The sequence below is a fragment of the Sorex fumeus genome, unplaced genomic scaffold (genome assembly GCF_029834395.1).
Source record: "Sorex fumeus unplaced genomic scaffold, SorFum_2.1 ptg000063l, whole genome shotgun sequence".
Lineage (NCBI taxonomy): Eukaryota > Metazoa > Chordata > Mammalia > Eulipotyphla > Soricidae > Sorex > Sorex fumeus.
In genome coordinates, this window is record NW_026606120.1 from 26605294 (window position 1) to 26617570 (window position 12277).

The 12277-nt window shown below is 43.2% G+C and overlaps 1 protein-coding gene across 1 annotated transcript in view; it reads left to right on the plus strand.

Annotated features, from left to right (window-relative positions):
* LOC130034971 (protein SET-like) overlaps nt 1-12277 on the plus strand; it is an 85920-nt gene that overhangs the window by 15936 nt on the left and 57707 nt on the right. Inside the window, 3 exon segments of the mRNA XM_056126468.1 lie at nt 2566-2619; nt 3210-3270; nt 6206-6362. Coding sequence (XP_055982443.1) covers nt 2566-2619; nt 3210-3270; nt 6206-6362 — 272 coding nt within the window.

Consider the following 12277-nt stretch of genomic DNA (forward strand, 5'->3'; position numbering starts at 1 on the left):
TTCTCCAGAAATTAAAAATATCACGAAGGTCTCTATGAACTAATTATGCTGGAAACTTGGAGAAAATCAAGAAATGGACAAATAATTAGAATCATGTACTCTCACAAACATTAATGCAGAAAAAATAGAGACTCTGAATTGATGAAGTAAGAGCATTGAAACAGTAATTAAGAATCTCCAGAAAAGAAAAAAACCCTGGTCCAGATCGGTTCACTGGTGAACTAATCAAAACTTGAAAGGAAACTGCCTTTATTATATAAGCTCTTCCAGAATATTGAAAAGAAACCCTTCCTAAGAGCTTCTGTGAAACCAATGTTACACTGATACCAAAGAGGTAGAACAATACTAGAAAAGAAAATGTTTGTCTAACATCCTGATGTTACACCTCATAGACCTGAGCCCTATAAAAACAGGACGAGAACGTTATTCGGTTATTCCAAAGAGGAATCAAGAGCTATGTTTGGAATATCACATTTCACTCAAGTGAGAGAAGGAATCCGGAGTTCTGACCTGCACTGACAACCAAGAATCAGGGACACTGTCTCTTTTGCCAAGGTGTCGAAAATCAGATGGGATGGACACGTAATGCAATTTAGAGACAACCGCTGGACAAGAGCTGTTACAGACTGGATCCCACAGGACATCAAAAGGACGTGTGGCCACCCACCTACGAGATGGTCAGACTTCTTCGTCAAAACCTTGAACAAATGGTTTAAGGCTCTTCGTGTTCCTGGAGTCAGCAGATACCAGGGCTACGCTAGCAGGGAACAGGGACAAATGGAGATGTTACTTGCACCCGCTCGAACAAATCGATGAGTAATGGGATATCAAGTGATCAAGTGATCAAGAACATCCTGGTGAACATCCGAGATATATACTCAACACAATTACCTATTTCTGTTTTATACTTTAGATCTGTAAATTATAAAGTTTAATATAAAAGTACTTCAGGTTAAAAATAGAGGATATTCCAATGCCATATATATTTTCAAGTGTTCAAAATGGACAAATTTGATCAATTAACTTCTCAAAGTGGAAATACAGGTGAAAAAAATCATCTATTGTATGTTAAGAACAAATACAGAATATAATATAAATCATATGACTAGGTTACTGCAAAAAAATATTATTTGGAAAAGATGGGGGTGAAAGACAGGACATTCTGAAAGAAAGGATCCTGAAAAATTTTATCAAAAATTCAGGTCAACTCTAGATTTTTCAGAGGATCAAATGGGTAAACTTCATGGTGACCTCATAAATCAACGAGGGAATAACAAATTGTAGGTGGAATTCACAGGCCTTTCTGGCAGTGAGAGATGGTTCAGCAAAGACAGGGAAGGGTGCAGCAGCTGAGGGCAGAGCTGTCACTATCCACCTCCTCTTGCTGCAGCCAACGTTTCTGGCAGGTGTCCTTAGTGCCAGGTCACTGGGCAACGATGAAGCCCAGGGCTCATTTGCCTACTGGCACTTGTGCGATTCAGATGGAGTTGTTTTTTTTCTCTACTCTGAAAAGCCTGATTCTTGCTTGGTTTAAAGGAAAACCCAGTAACTGTGTAATTAGCCCAAACCTTCTCATCCTTTGTGTTGTGACCACCTTTTTTGTAATATGGCCTTTTATCCAGAGGATTCATACGTACCACCACCTGAAAAACCTAGGAAAAATAATGAGTTAGAGACCATATGCAACCAAGAAAACAAGAATCGATCTTTTTTGTCTTTTTCTCTCCTTTTTATTATTTCTGCTTTTTAAAACTCAGTGGATATATTTCTGAGATGGGGAAGAGAAGGACAGCTGTTCCCAGGAAAGAATAAACAGGATCTGGGCTGGAGCACTAGCACAGCAGGTAAGGCATTTGCCTTGCAAGCGGCTGACCCAGGTTCAATTTCTAGCAGTCCGTCTGGTCCCCCAAGCACCACCAGGAATCATTCCTGAGTGTAGAGCCAAGAGTAACCCTTGAGCATCGCTCGGTGTGACCCAGAAAGCGAAATAAACAAACAGAATACTTCTGTAGAGAAACCAGCCTGGCAGAGAAGGGAAGATATAATTCACTATTTAGCTATTTCTATCCAAAGAGATTACAGTAAGTAGCTCTCCTGAGGGGCTCCTGCGAGTGGTCCCAAATTTCCTGAGAAGCAAGTGAAAACAAAATATCTTAGATTGTGTCTGTGGAAGCCAGACCCACAAACCATTGGCATGTGTCTGAACCCAGCATTTCCAAAGTGGTGGCCAACACAGGTCACTGATGAGAGTCCCTGAGCACTCACCCCACAAATTAGGTCCTAGCTGACCAATCTGAGCACCCAGGTGCCTGAGAACATAAGTGTTTCTTGAGCAGCAGAGCAGGGAGGGAAGGTTTCTGGGGGTGGGGGGGTGGGGGCGTGGGCGTGCTCATCAAGAGCTTCCCTTACTCCCCTAATGTTTCTTCTCCAGAAATAAATGAAAGAAAACCACAGCTCCTGAGTAAGGGAAGGTTCAACTCTTCATGACCACTGTGGGTCCTTAGCTACTCTAGAGAGGGAGCACTGAGAAACGAGTCCCAGTGTCTGTCTTTTCTGATTTCTCAGGCTCCAAGAAAGGCCTGCAAGAGAAACAAGGGAAGGCCCATGGAATGGTCAAAGGTAAGCGGCTGCCACAGCCAGGACCTGAGGTCCCCTCTCTCCTCCTTCCCCTGGGGTTTGCCTCCTGATCCCCAGAGATGGAAAGTGGCAGAGTCATCCCTCAGAAAACACAGTCGGAGGAAGACGCCTGGACAGAACAAGGAACCTTGCCACTATTTGGGTTTCCAGGCGCAGGCCCAGAGAAGTTCGGAAATGGCGCTGCCTGGTGGACTGTGTGTCTGAGTGGACCTGCAGTCCTGGCGAGGTGTTGGGACTCAGTCCCAGTGGGAACAAGAGGTTTAGCTGTGCTCACACTCCTCTCCAGGGAGGGTGAGGTGGGGCAATGCTGCTGCCCTTGTTCCAAACTGTTGCCAACATTTGTCCCCTCAGGGGACACTGGAAGGAAAATGAATGGGAAGCAGTTCTTAAGTGAACCTGCACCCCCAGGATAAAGCGGCCTAATACTGATAGCACCATGTTGCTGTAGACACTGTCTCTTGGTGTCCACAGTCAGATCCCCCAAATATCTCCGCTAGAGAGAGATTTCAGGGAGACATCCCAGAGCTTCCAGTGTCTCTCTTCACCCTGTGACCCACTCTCCTTATGTGCAGCTTTCAGGTAGTGTATGAGGAAACTGGAAGTGTTTCAGAACATGGCTTTAATTATGCAAAGGTAAGGACTTAAGGAATCTTTCTCCGCACCTCTGAGTTACAGGAAAAATTGGAAGGAAAATTGCAAGGACCTTTTCAGAAAAGGTCTTGGATTACCATTAAGACGGGAATGGCAAATAGCCCCCAAACTGAGGCAAACTCCTAGAAGGATCCCAGTTCTGTATAAAGCACAAGACAGAGTCAGGCCCTACAAACCACCTACTTTTATGGGACAAAGTAACCGAAGGATGGAAAATCGTGGGTAGAGGTGCCAAAAAGAAATATCATTGGAAAATAAATCGATGCAGGATCTAGGGCACAGTGTGTGTCAAATCCAAAGGATGTCCTTATAGGCTCAGCCCATCACCCAATAGAGATTGTGGACTCACATAATATAAGATCGAGAAGGGAGTTTCTGAATCTCCCCACAATGAATGCAAGCAAGAGGGATATAGGAAAATTTTGAAAGCAAGTTAGGAAATGGATGGAAATAAAAGCAAGTGAGACTTGTAAAGATGCTTATAGCTTCAATCTTGTTACTTACAGTGCTCAAACAGATGCTGGGAAAAAAACAGCAAATATCATCTCCTCCGAGGGCCGGTTGCTCAAAATAGACAGCAAACAGAAACCACCGGATTTCATCCCACAATTTATGACGGTGCTAGTGGGCCATATTGTAAAGCTTCAGGTGAGACATAGGTGGCTCTTACCTCTCAAGATCCTCAGTCCACAAATATCTTAAAGATTCAAAAGTTCAAACTTCTCCTCAATCAAGAGACTGTCTGTTCCATCCCACCTACCCATTTAGTGGAGACTGATTGTGAAGACTGATAGGAAAATGAAGTTAGCCAGAGTCTCTGAGAAACCACCTCTGGCCAGCCCGGAAGACAGGACAATGAGAATAGAAGCCATTGGCGCTCCAGACAGTTTTCCCCAGGTCCTGACAAGGGCTCTTTCATTGCGGAAGGACCCACAAAATGGGAGGACACACAACCTGGGACAGAGAGCACAGCGTGATGCTCATAGGCCCTCAGGATCCATTCTGCCTGGAAAGAGGAGCAAGACCCCTCCCCAGACCTTCCCATATAGCATTGTGAGCCAAATCAGGAAGCATGAAGTGGCCTTGAATGATGGGTGAAGAACTGAACTCAGGAACACCAATTCCCAGACAATAGAAGATGAGCAGTGCTCAACCTTTTCAAAATTCTCACCAGCATGCAGGACTGCTAGAGGCCACGTTAGGCACCCAGTTTCTGGGGTTAGGACAGGACATAAAAACGGTCAAATTTAGGAATTATTGTTTCAAGAAGTCTCTCCAGATTGTGATTCTGTCCAAGACATTCAGGTTTCTTTTCAAACAGACTCTTACACATATTGTCAAAGTCTCATAAAATATACAAACTCTATGGTTGCACCAGCAGAAAAGAACTGTGATCTCTTGTTGGCACTGGCAGAGTTTCCTGAGCCTCGGATAAAGGCCCCAGAGCCTGCCAACGAAATAGTACTTCAGGACTGTAAGAGTGGTGTCCGCCTTCATAACAGTGCTAAGGAGCACTTCTCCAAGAGTGTAAGGCTAATGCGTATCTAGCTGCAGATGTTTTGGCATCTGAAGGAACAAAGGCTGACCTTCACGGTGCCTCCAGAGAGGACTCACCCATTTCCCAGGCACTTCACGACATCACGTCAAGGAGGAGAAGCAGCCAGGGGTATCAGGAGTTTCCCAAAATTAGTCAAGACAATACCTCCGTCTCTCATGAGAAGAAGGATTCTAAGCATCCCCAAAGTGTGCAAATAGGAAACCAATTTTCAGAAAAAACGATATGTCAAAGAAAGAGCTGGCATGATCCAGACCAGTAAGTGGAGGCCTCTGTGACTGAGTCCCAAGACCTGCAAGAGAGACAAGAACCTCTAGAAAATTTATTCAAAAGCAAGTTCAGAGAATTTCTTGAATTCAGTGCTTTTTCCTCATGAACAACAAGAGACCTGAAAACCTGGTGCCCCAATGCACTCCCAATCAAGCAGAAACATGGGAGAACGGGGAAAAGCAATTCACTCACTTCAGAAGCAGCGGCACTAAATAAGGCTGCTTTAGGCAACATTCAAGAGAAAAAAAAAATCACCCTTCAGCAACCACAGCTGTCATCCAAGTCAAAGCAAGTACAAAGATAAACACACCAAGTATTTACTTACACTACAAGAGAAACCCTTTCTAAGAGTCAAAGGTTATGTACCTGGAAAGTTACCACACTGACAAAGATATCCCCAAAATCGATGTCTATTATGCCAAGAACATTTTTTTAAAAGGTTCGTTTTGGAAAAATTGATATGAGGACAGTGGCCAAACTCAGTCAGCACAACTCAAGAGAGACAGGAGGCTCAGACCACCACCCACATGGTGAAGAAACTCTCACCACAAAAAGATGCAGCCTCTCATCCAATAGATCAGCAGATTACTGCCACACATGGAAAAGTCCATCAAAAGGACAGATGCATCTATTCTCACTCAAGATACTCCCTTATGTACTAGAGGCTTATCTATGTACTGTGCTCCTCAGTAAGAAATTAAATCTCATGGTATCATGAGATACAGTGGCCTCTGTCTTTGACTTCCTGCTAAGAGTACAGGGTGGGGTCTAGTTTTCCTGAGACCCCGAAGTTCCTTTGAAGGGATGGGGTCACAGAGAAATTCTCTTAAACATTTGAGTCTCTTAACTGCTTACAGCTCTGAAAAGGGGAGACGAAGGATAGGTCCCTGAAACAGGCCGGTGTACTGGGGGAGGGGAGAGTGTGAGTTGATGTGAAAGGCATCCCAATGGAAGTACAAGTGTTGGCTCAGAATCCTTCTGGGATGGATCTGAAGTACAAGAGTCTGCCTCTGTTGGGGGCGTGATGGGAAGGTAGAGAGCTGACGTGGAGTGTGGTCTTTCAGAGTCGCTGTGGGTGTCGCCAAAATCTAGCAGGAACATGCTGACCTAAAGGACTCTGAGTTCCAGCAGACGCTGCGTTTAACTCCTCCCCTGGCTGGTCTTCCACCTGGAATGGACAAAGCTGCTCTTGTCCTGACACGTCCACTCCACGCTGCAGAAGACAAGAGGCACAAGTTCAGCCAGCAGGGTATGGCGGCAACGGGGAGGGTGGAGAAGGGTGAGCAGCAATGAGAACCTGCAGCCCAGAGCCCCTGCCCTGTCCCCACCTGTCCAGGGTCCCTCCACTGCCCCCACATTTCCCTGACACCTTCACTCCGAGGGCTTTTTCCTACTTGGTGTACTATTCAATCCCCTCTTAGATCTCTCCCAGGAAGATAGCAGCCATGGGGTTACACCACAGGCCCTGGTAAGCAGAAGAACACGAGAAGGGAAGGGGAGACACATTACCTTTGTGGACGTGCACTCAGGCTCCAGGTCCTACCAATTCATTTAGGTCAACTGGAAATGGGAGGATGGGGTCATGTGATGAGGAGAAGAGGCGAGCGCTCTCACAGGATGTTACCACCATGTCCATCTAAGGGAAACCCTGGGAATTGGGTCAAGCTTAGAGTCATCTGAACCCTGCCAAGAGTTATCTCTGAGTCTAGTACCAGGACTAAGACCTGAGCACATTTTGGTTTGCAACCCCTTGAGGTAAGACCATCCCCAACCCTCAGTATGTGCATTTACAAGAACATTTGATTAAGTGTCTTTTTTGTTAAGGGTCTTGATTAAAGGAACTGTACGTGAATGTGCTACTATTGCTAACATGACATTGTAGGTAAGGGCATTGGTGTCAATGTGTGCTTTGGCTAAGAGAGGCTTTGCTATGGGACTTATATCTGGAACCATAGATATTAACAGACATTTTTCAAAATGTCTTATTGCTAAAAGCACTGATACTGAGTGGAAACTGGATAAGTAATATTTTTGGTACAGATATTTTAAAAAATGTGACTCATGTGTGCCATTTATTGCTGTTAACGTTTCAGCTAGGCAAAACATATTTATAGAGCTTTTATTTAATTTTTAAAATTTTTTTATTAGTGAAACACCATGAGATACAATTATAGACTTACAAATTTTTGTGCTTGGGTTTCAGTTATACAATGATCAAGTACCCATCCCTCCACCAGCGCCCATGCTTCATCATCATGGGTCCCAGCATCCCTCCCATCCCCATTCCCCCCATCTCAACGTGTCTCTGTCTCAGAGCATTCCCTTTTGTTCTCTCTTTCTCCTTTTGGGTCCTGAGCTTTGCAAGAGAGGCATAGAGTGACAATCATGTTTGGTCTATAGTCTATTTTCAGCATGCTTCTCCCATCCTGGGAGGATCCTCCCAACACCCTTTATTTGGTGCTCTCTTCTCTATCTGAGCTTCCTTTTCCCGTAGCACATGTGGTTGGCCTCCAAGACAAAGAGCATAATTCCTGGTACTAATCTCAGCCACTCCTGGGTATGAGTGTCCCCTTTTGCTCCTTTATGTTCCACAGATAAATGCAGTCTTTCTGTCTCTATCCCGCTCTTTCTGACTCATTTCGCTTAACATGATAGTTTCCATGTAGTAGTACCACTTCTATGTGAATTTCATGACTTCATCAGCGGGTAGGGCGTTCGCCTTACAAGTGGTCAACATGGCTGACCCGAGTTCGATTCCTCCGCCCCTCTCGGAAAGCCCGGCAAGCTACCGAGAGTATTCGATATGCCAGACACAGTAACAACAAAGTCTCCAATGGAGACGTTACTGGGCCCGCTCGAGCAAATCGACGATCAACGGGAGGGCCTTTACTTTTACTTACTTACTTTACATAGTACTCCATTGGCTATATACCTTTTAATCACGACTTATTCCCTAAAACTAAATGATATGGGAGTAGATGCTAAAAGCACTATATTTGACATTTTTTATGTGATAGAGCATGGTTTGTATTATAGTCTTTAGAAGTTCTTTTTTCATACAATAACAGCTGCAATATTGACATTCGATTTTTGATGTCAAAAGTCAAATTTAATTACACATGCAAATTAAATCTGTAACCAAATTGTAACATTTTTGTTCCACACATTCTTTTATCTGAAATATTTTGGAGTTTGTAGATTTTTTCCATCAATGCTTTTCAATTTTCAAGACACTCCTTTGAATGGGAAGTTTGAGGTGGGAGAAGAATGACTTTAGGGGACTGCAGAGAGAGAGTACAGTGAATTGGTCTCTCGTCTGGCCCATGTTGGACCTAAATTCAATCCCCAACACTCCATGTGGTCCCTGAGATCCATCAGGACTGATCCCTAATCCCTGATAGGATAGTCAAGAGAAAAGCCCAAGAATCACTGGATGTGATCCAACACCCTGTACCCAAGAAAAGGGCAGGTTTTTTGGATTACTAAAGAGCCTAAAGATCCCACCAAACATTCACTGCCCATAACCAGACTTCAGTTCTAAGAAGGTGACCTTAAGTCCCCAATAAGATGAACACATGAAGTATTGTGCATCTCACATCAATCTATATATCCAAGTCCTTTTCATTGAGGAAAATATTCATTTTGTCATATAGACTAACAGAGAGATGTTAATACTTGCCAAACATCAGAAGCAGAAAAGATAGTAGTATGTACACTCCAGTATGTACCTTATTTCCAATCATGGCTCGGAAAACTGGAATGATCAAGGCAGCATCATGTAGGATTGCTAAGACAAAATAGCAAATAAGAAAACAATAAAGGCCTGAAAGCCATACTTTGCACTTATGGACATACGACTTTTGTTGTCTTGGTTTGGTTTTTCAGTCGATCCCTGCAGAGTTCAGAGTTATTCAGGGCTCTGAACAAAGGATCGACTGGGAAGCTATTTGAGGAACAAGTCGGGGGACTGGGGATCAAAAATTGGCCAGGGACAGGGCGAATCAAGCAGTCCAATTCCTTACTAGCCCTTCAGGCACCTGTTTCACTACCATGCAAAATTTAACTTCCCCTGGGAGATGCCTGCCACAATCCCTTCATGGTATAACTGAAGCTGTCCACAATGTCTCCACAGTTTGAGGCCAGTTCTGAGTCAGGGCGGATGCCTGTGATTTGTCCGTATGAGCCTGGATTTGTTCAGTGTTACAGCTCCTAGTTAAGAGCTCAAATTGGTCGGATGGCCATGGAAGACAGGAAAGAAAAGGCGTTCCTTGGACAACCCCTCTTACCCACACACACACACTCACACACAGACACACACACACAAACACATGCACACACTGCAACAACCTGTAGCCTCGAACACTCCCTTATAAAGTGTCTTGGTTTATAAATATTCTCTCTCCTTACCCTCGCTTGTTTCTCCCATCAGATTGCAACCACCAATCTGGCCACCTCCTCTCAATTAGAGCTTAAGCACTAACTGAAACTCCCAACGGCCACAACTGTCACTCCTTCCTTGCAGTGTCCTCTTTACTCTGCCATTTGATTGCTTCCTGGGATTGGCCAATGTGATGATTGTGAGGAGCTAACTAAAGATGGGCTCTATCCAGCCCCTCCCATCTCATCTCATTGGACCCACCCTTTATATATCCTCTAACCTGCTCCCTGCTTCATGATTTCATGATTTCACACCATATATATATAGTTACTTACAATCTCTACATGATGTTACTTTGACGATACACCATTTCCATATTACATATATATATATGTATATATATTCTGCCTTGCAGGTATTTAGTAGCAAGAGTCAGGTAAAAAAAATATTTGTATTGCAAGTTATCCATCAGAAATTCAACATTGTAAATATCAATATCATCAAATTTCCAGTGTATTTCAAGCCAAAGTGCTAATGAGAATGCAAAACTACTTTCATAATTCTGCTTGGTTTGTCTGGATTGCAGAAAAAGGAACTTGAAAATCTTTAGACCCAGAAATGAGCACCATAGTATATTATCACAGTATATTATCTCAGCTTATCCTTCAAAAGTCATATTCAGATTTAACAAGTAGCGAGTTCAGTGAATATTCTCAATCACCTTAAATAAATGGAGGGAAAAGTGGCATTACATCTGACAGAAATTTTACAGCATGCTATCTGAGGTATGATTAAATCCATGAAATTTTTTAATGCACTTAAACCGAGCCATTCTACTCCTGCCCCATTTTTAATATGTGTTGGCAATTAAGCATGACTAATGATGGTAACCGAATCAACTTACCATTAATGATTGAAGATTGCTATAATTCTAATAACTCTGTAGTTTCAAACATTGACCAAATAATTAGTGCAGATGTTTTACTGCTGTTTCTGTCAAACTTGGTACAAGGCAGTACTTGCGTGAATGAAGAGACTAATTCTTTTCCTACCCATTATACATTTCCAACTTTTAAACATGAGCTCTCTGGTTCTTCAAATAGCTACATGTGAATATCAATTCAAATTTTATGGGTTGATTATTGTAGCACTGCAGCACTGTCCTCCAGTTGTTCATCGATTTGCTCGAGCGGGCACCAGTAATGTCTCCATTGTGAGACTTTTTACTGTTTTTGGCATAGCAAATCCACCACGGGGAGCTTGACAGACTCTGCCGTGCCGGCAGGATACGCTCAGTGGATTTCTGGGCGCTCTGAGAAGGACGGAGGAATCGAACCCGGGTGGCCCAATGCAAGGCAAATGCCCTACCCGCTGTGCTAACCTTCCAGCCCATTGTTGATTATTACTGTTATTTATTTATAGAAACCTTACCTTTACTATACTTGATGATCACTATGTTCAAGTATCTTCATTTTTTTATTAATTTATTAATTTATTTTTTTTAATAGTGAGACATCATGAGGTACAGTTGCAGACTTACACATTTTCGCTCTTGGGTTTCAATTATACAATGATCAAGCACCCATCCCACCTTCAGTGCGCATTTCCCACCACCATGGATTCCAGTATCCCTCCCACCCCCCCAGCCCCCATCCCAGCCTGCCTCTGTGGCAGGGCATTTCTCTCTCTCTCCTTTTGAGTGCTGTGGTTTGCAAAAGAGGCATTGACTGGCAATCATGTTTGGTCGATAGTCTACTTTCAGAGTGATTCTCCTATCCTGGGAGGATCCTCCCACCACCCTTTATTTGGTGTTCACTTCTCTTTCTGAGCTCCCTTTTCCCCTAACATGTGTGGTTGGCCTCCAGGTCATTGAGTAAAATTCTTGGTACTAATCTCTGCCATTCTTGGGTGTTAGTTTTCTATTTTGTTACTTTATGTCCCCCAGATGAATGCAATATTTCTATGTCTATCCCTTTCTTTCTGAGTCATTTCGCTTAACATGATACTTTCCATGTAGTACCACTTGTACGTAAATTTCATGACTTCGTCTTTTCTAACAGCTACATAGTACTCCATTGTGTAAATGTTCCAGTTTTTATACTTGAACATTTCCGTCACTGAACTCTTTTAATTCTTATACTTTTGATACCTTAAAGGGCTGAACTGATAGCACAGTGGGGAGGGCGTTTGCCTTGTACACAGCCGACCCGGATGACCCAGGTTTGGTTCCTTCGCCCCTCTCGGAGAGCCCAGCAAGCTTCAGAGTGTATCTCCCCGCAGGACAAAGCCTGGCAAGCTACCCTTGACGTATTCAATATGCCAAACACAGTAACTAGTGTCACAATGGAGACGTTACTGGGCCCACTCCAGCAATACAGGTGAACAACAGGAGGACAGTGACAGTGACCGTCACCTTAATGGGAATGTGTTTCTTCTAATAAAGTTCTTGAACAAAAAATCTGTGAGTGATGTAATAAAGAGTCAAAAAACATAAATATAAAACAGACCAGATAATTATCCTTGAAGACTCAAGTTTTCTCAGTAAAACATTACACTGATATACCGTTAGCAACCTGAAAATTTGTCATTTGGACTTGAAAAAAGGTTCCAGAGGAAATATATTGAGATATTTCTACATCTGTGCCTCTCTCAATGTCAATTTTAGTACACCATTTCTCAGAGATAGAAATTATATCAGAGACTTGTTGTAAGGTCAGAGAGATTGCTTTAGACTTTTAGAATTGTCGTCCTTGTATTTCAAGTGTGACTTAACGTATGAAATACTC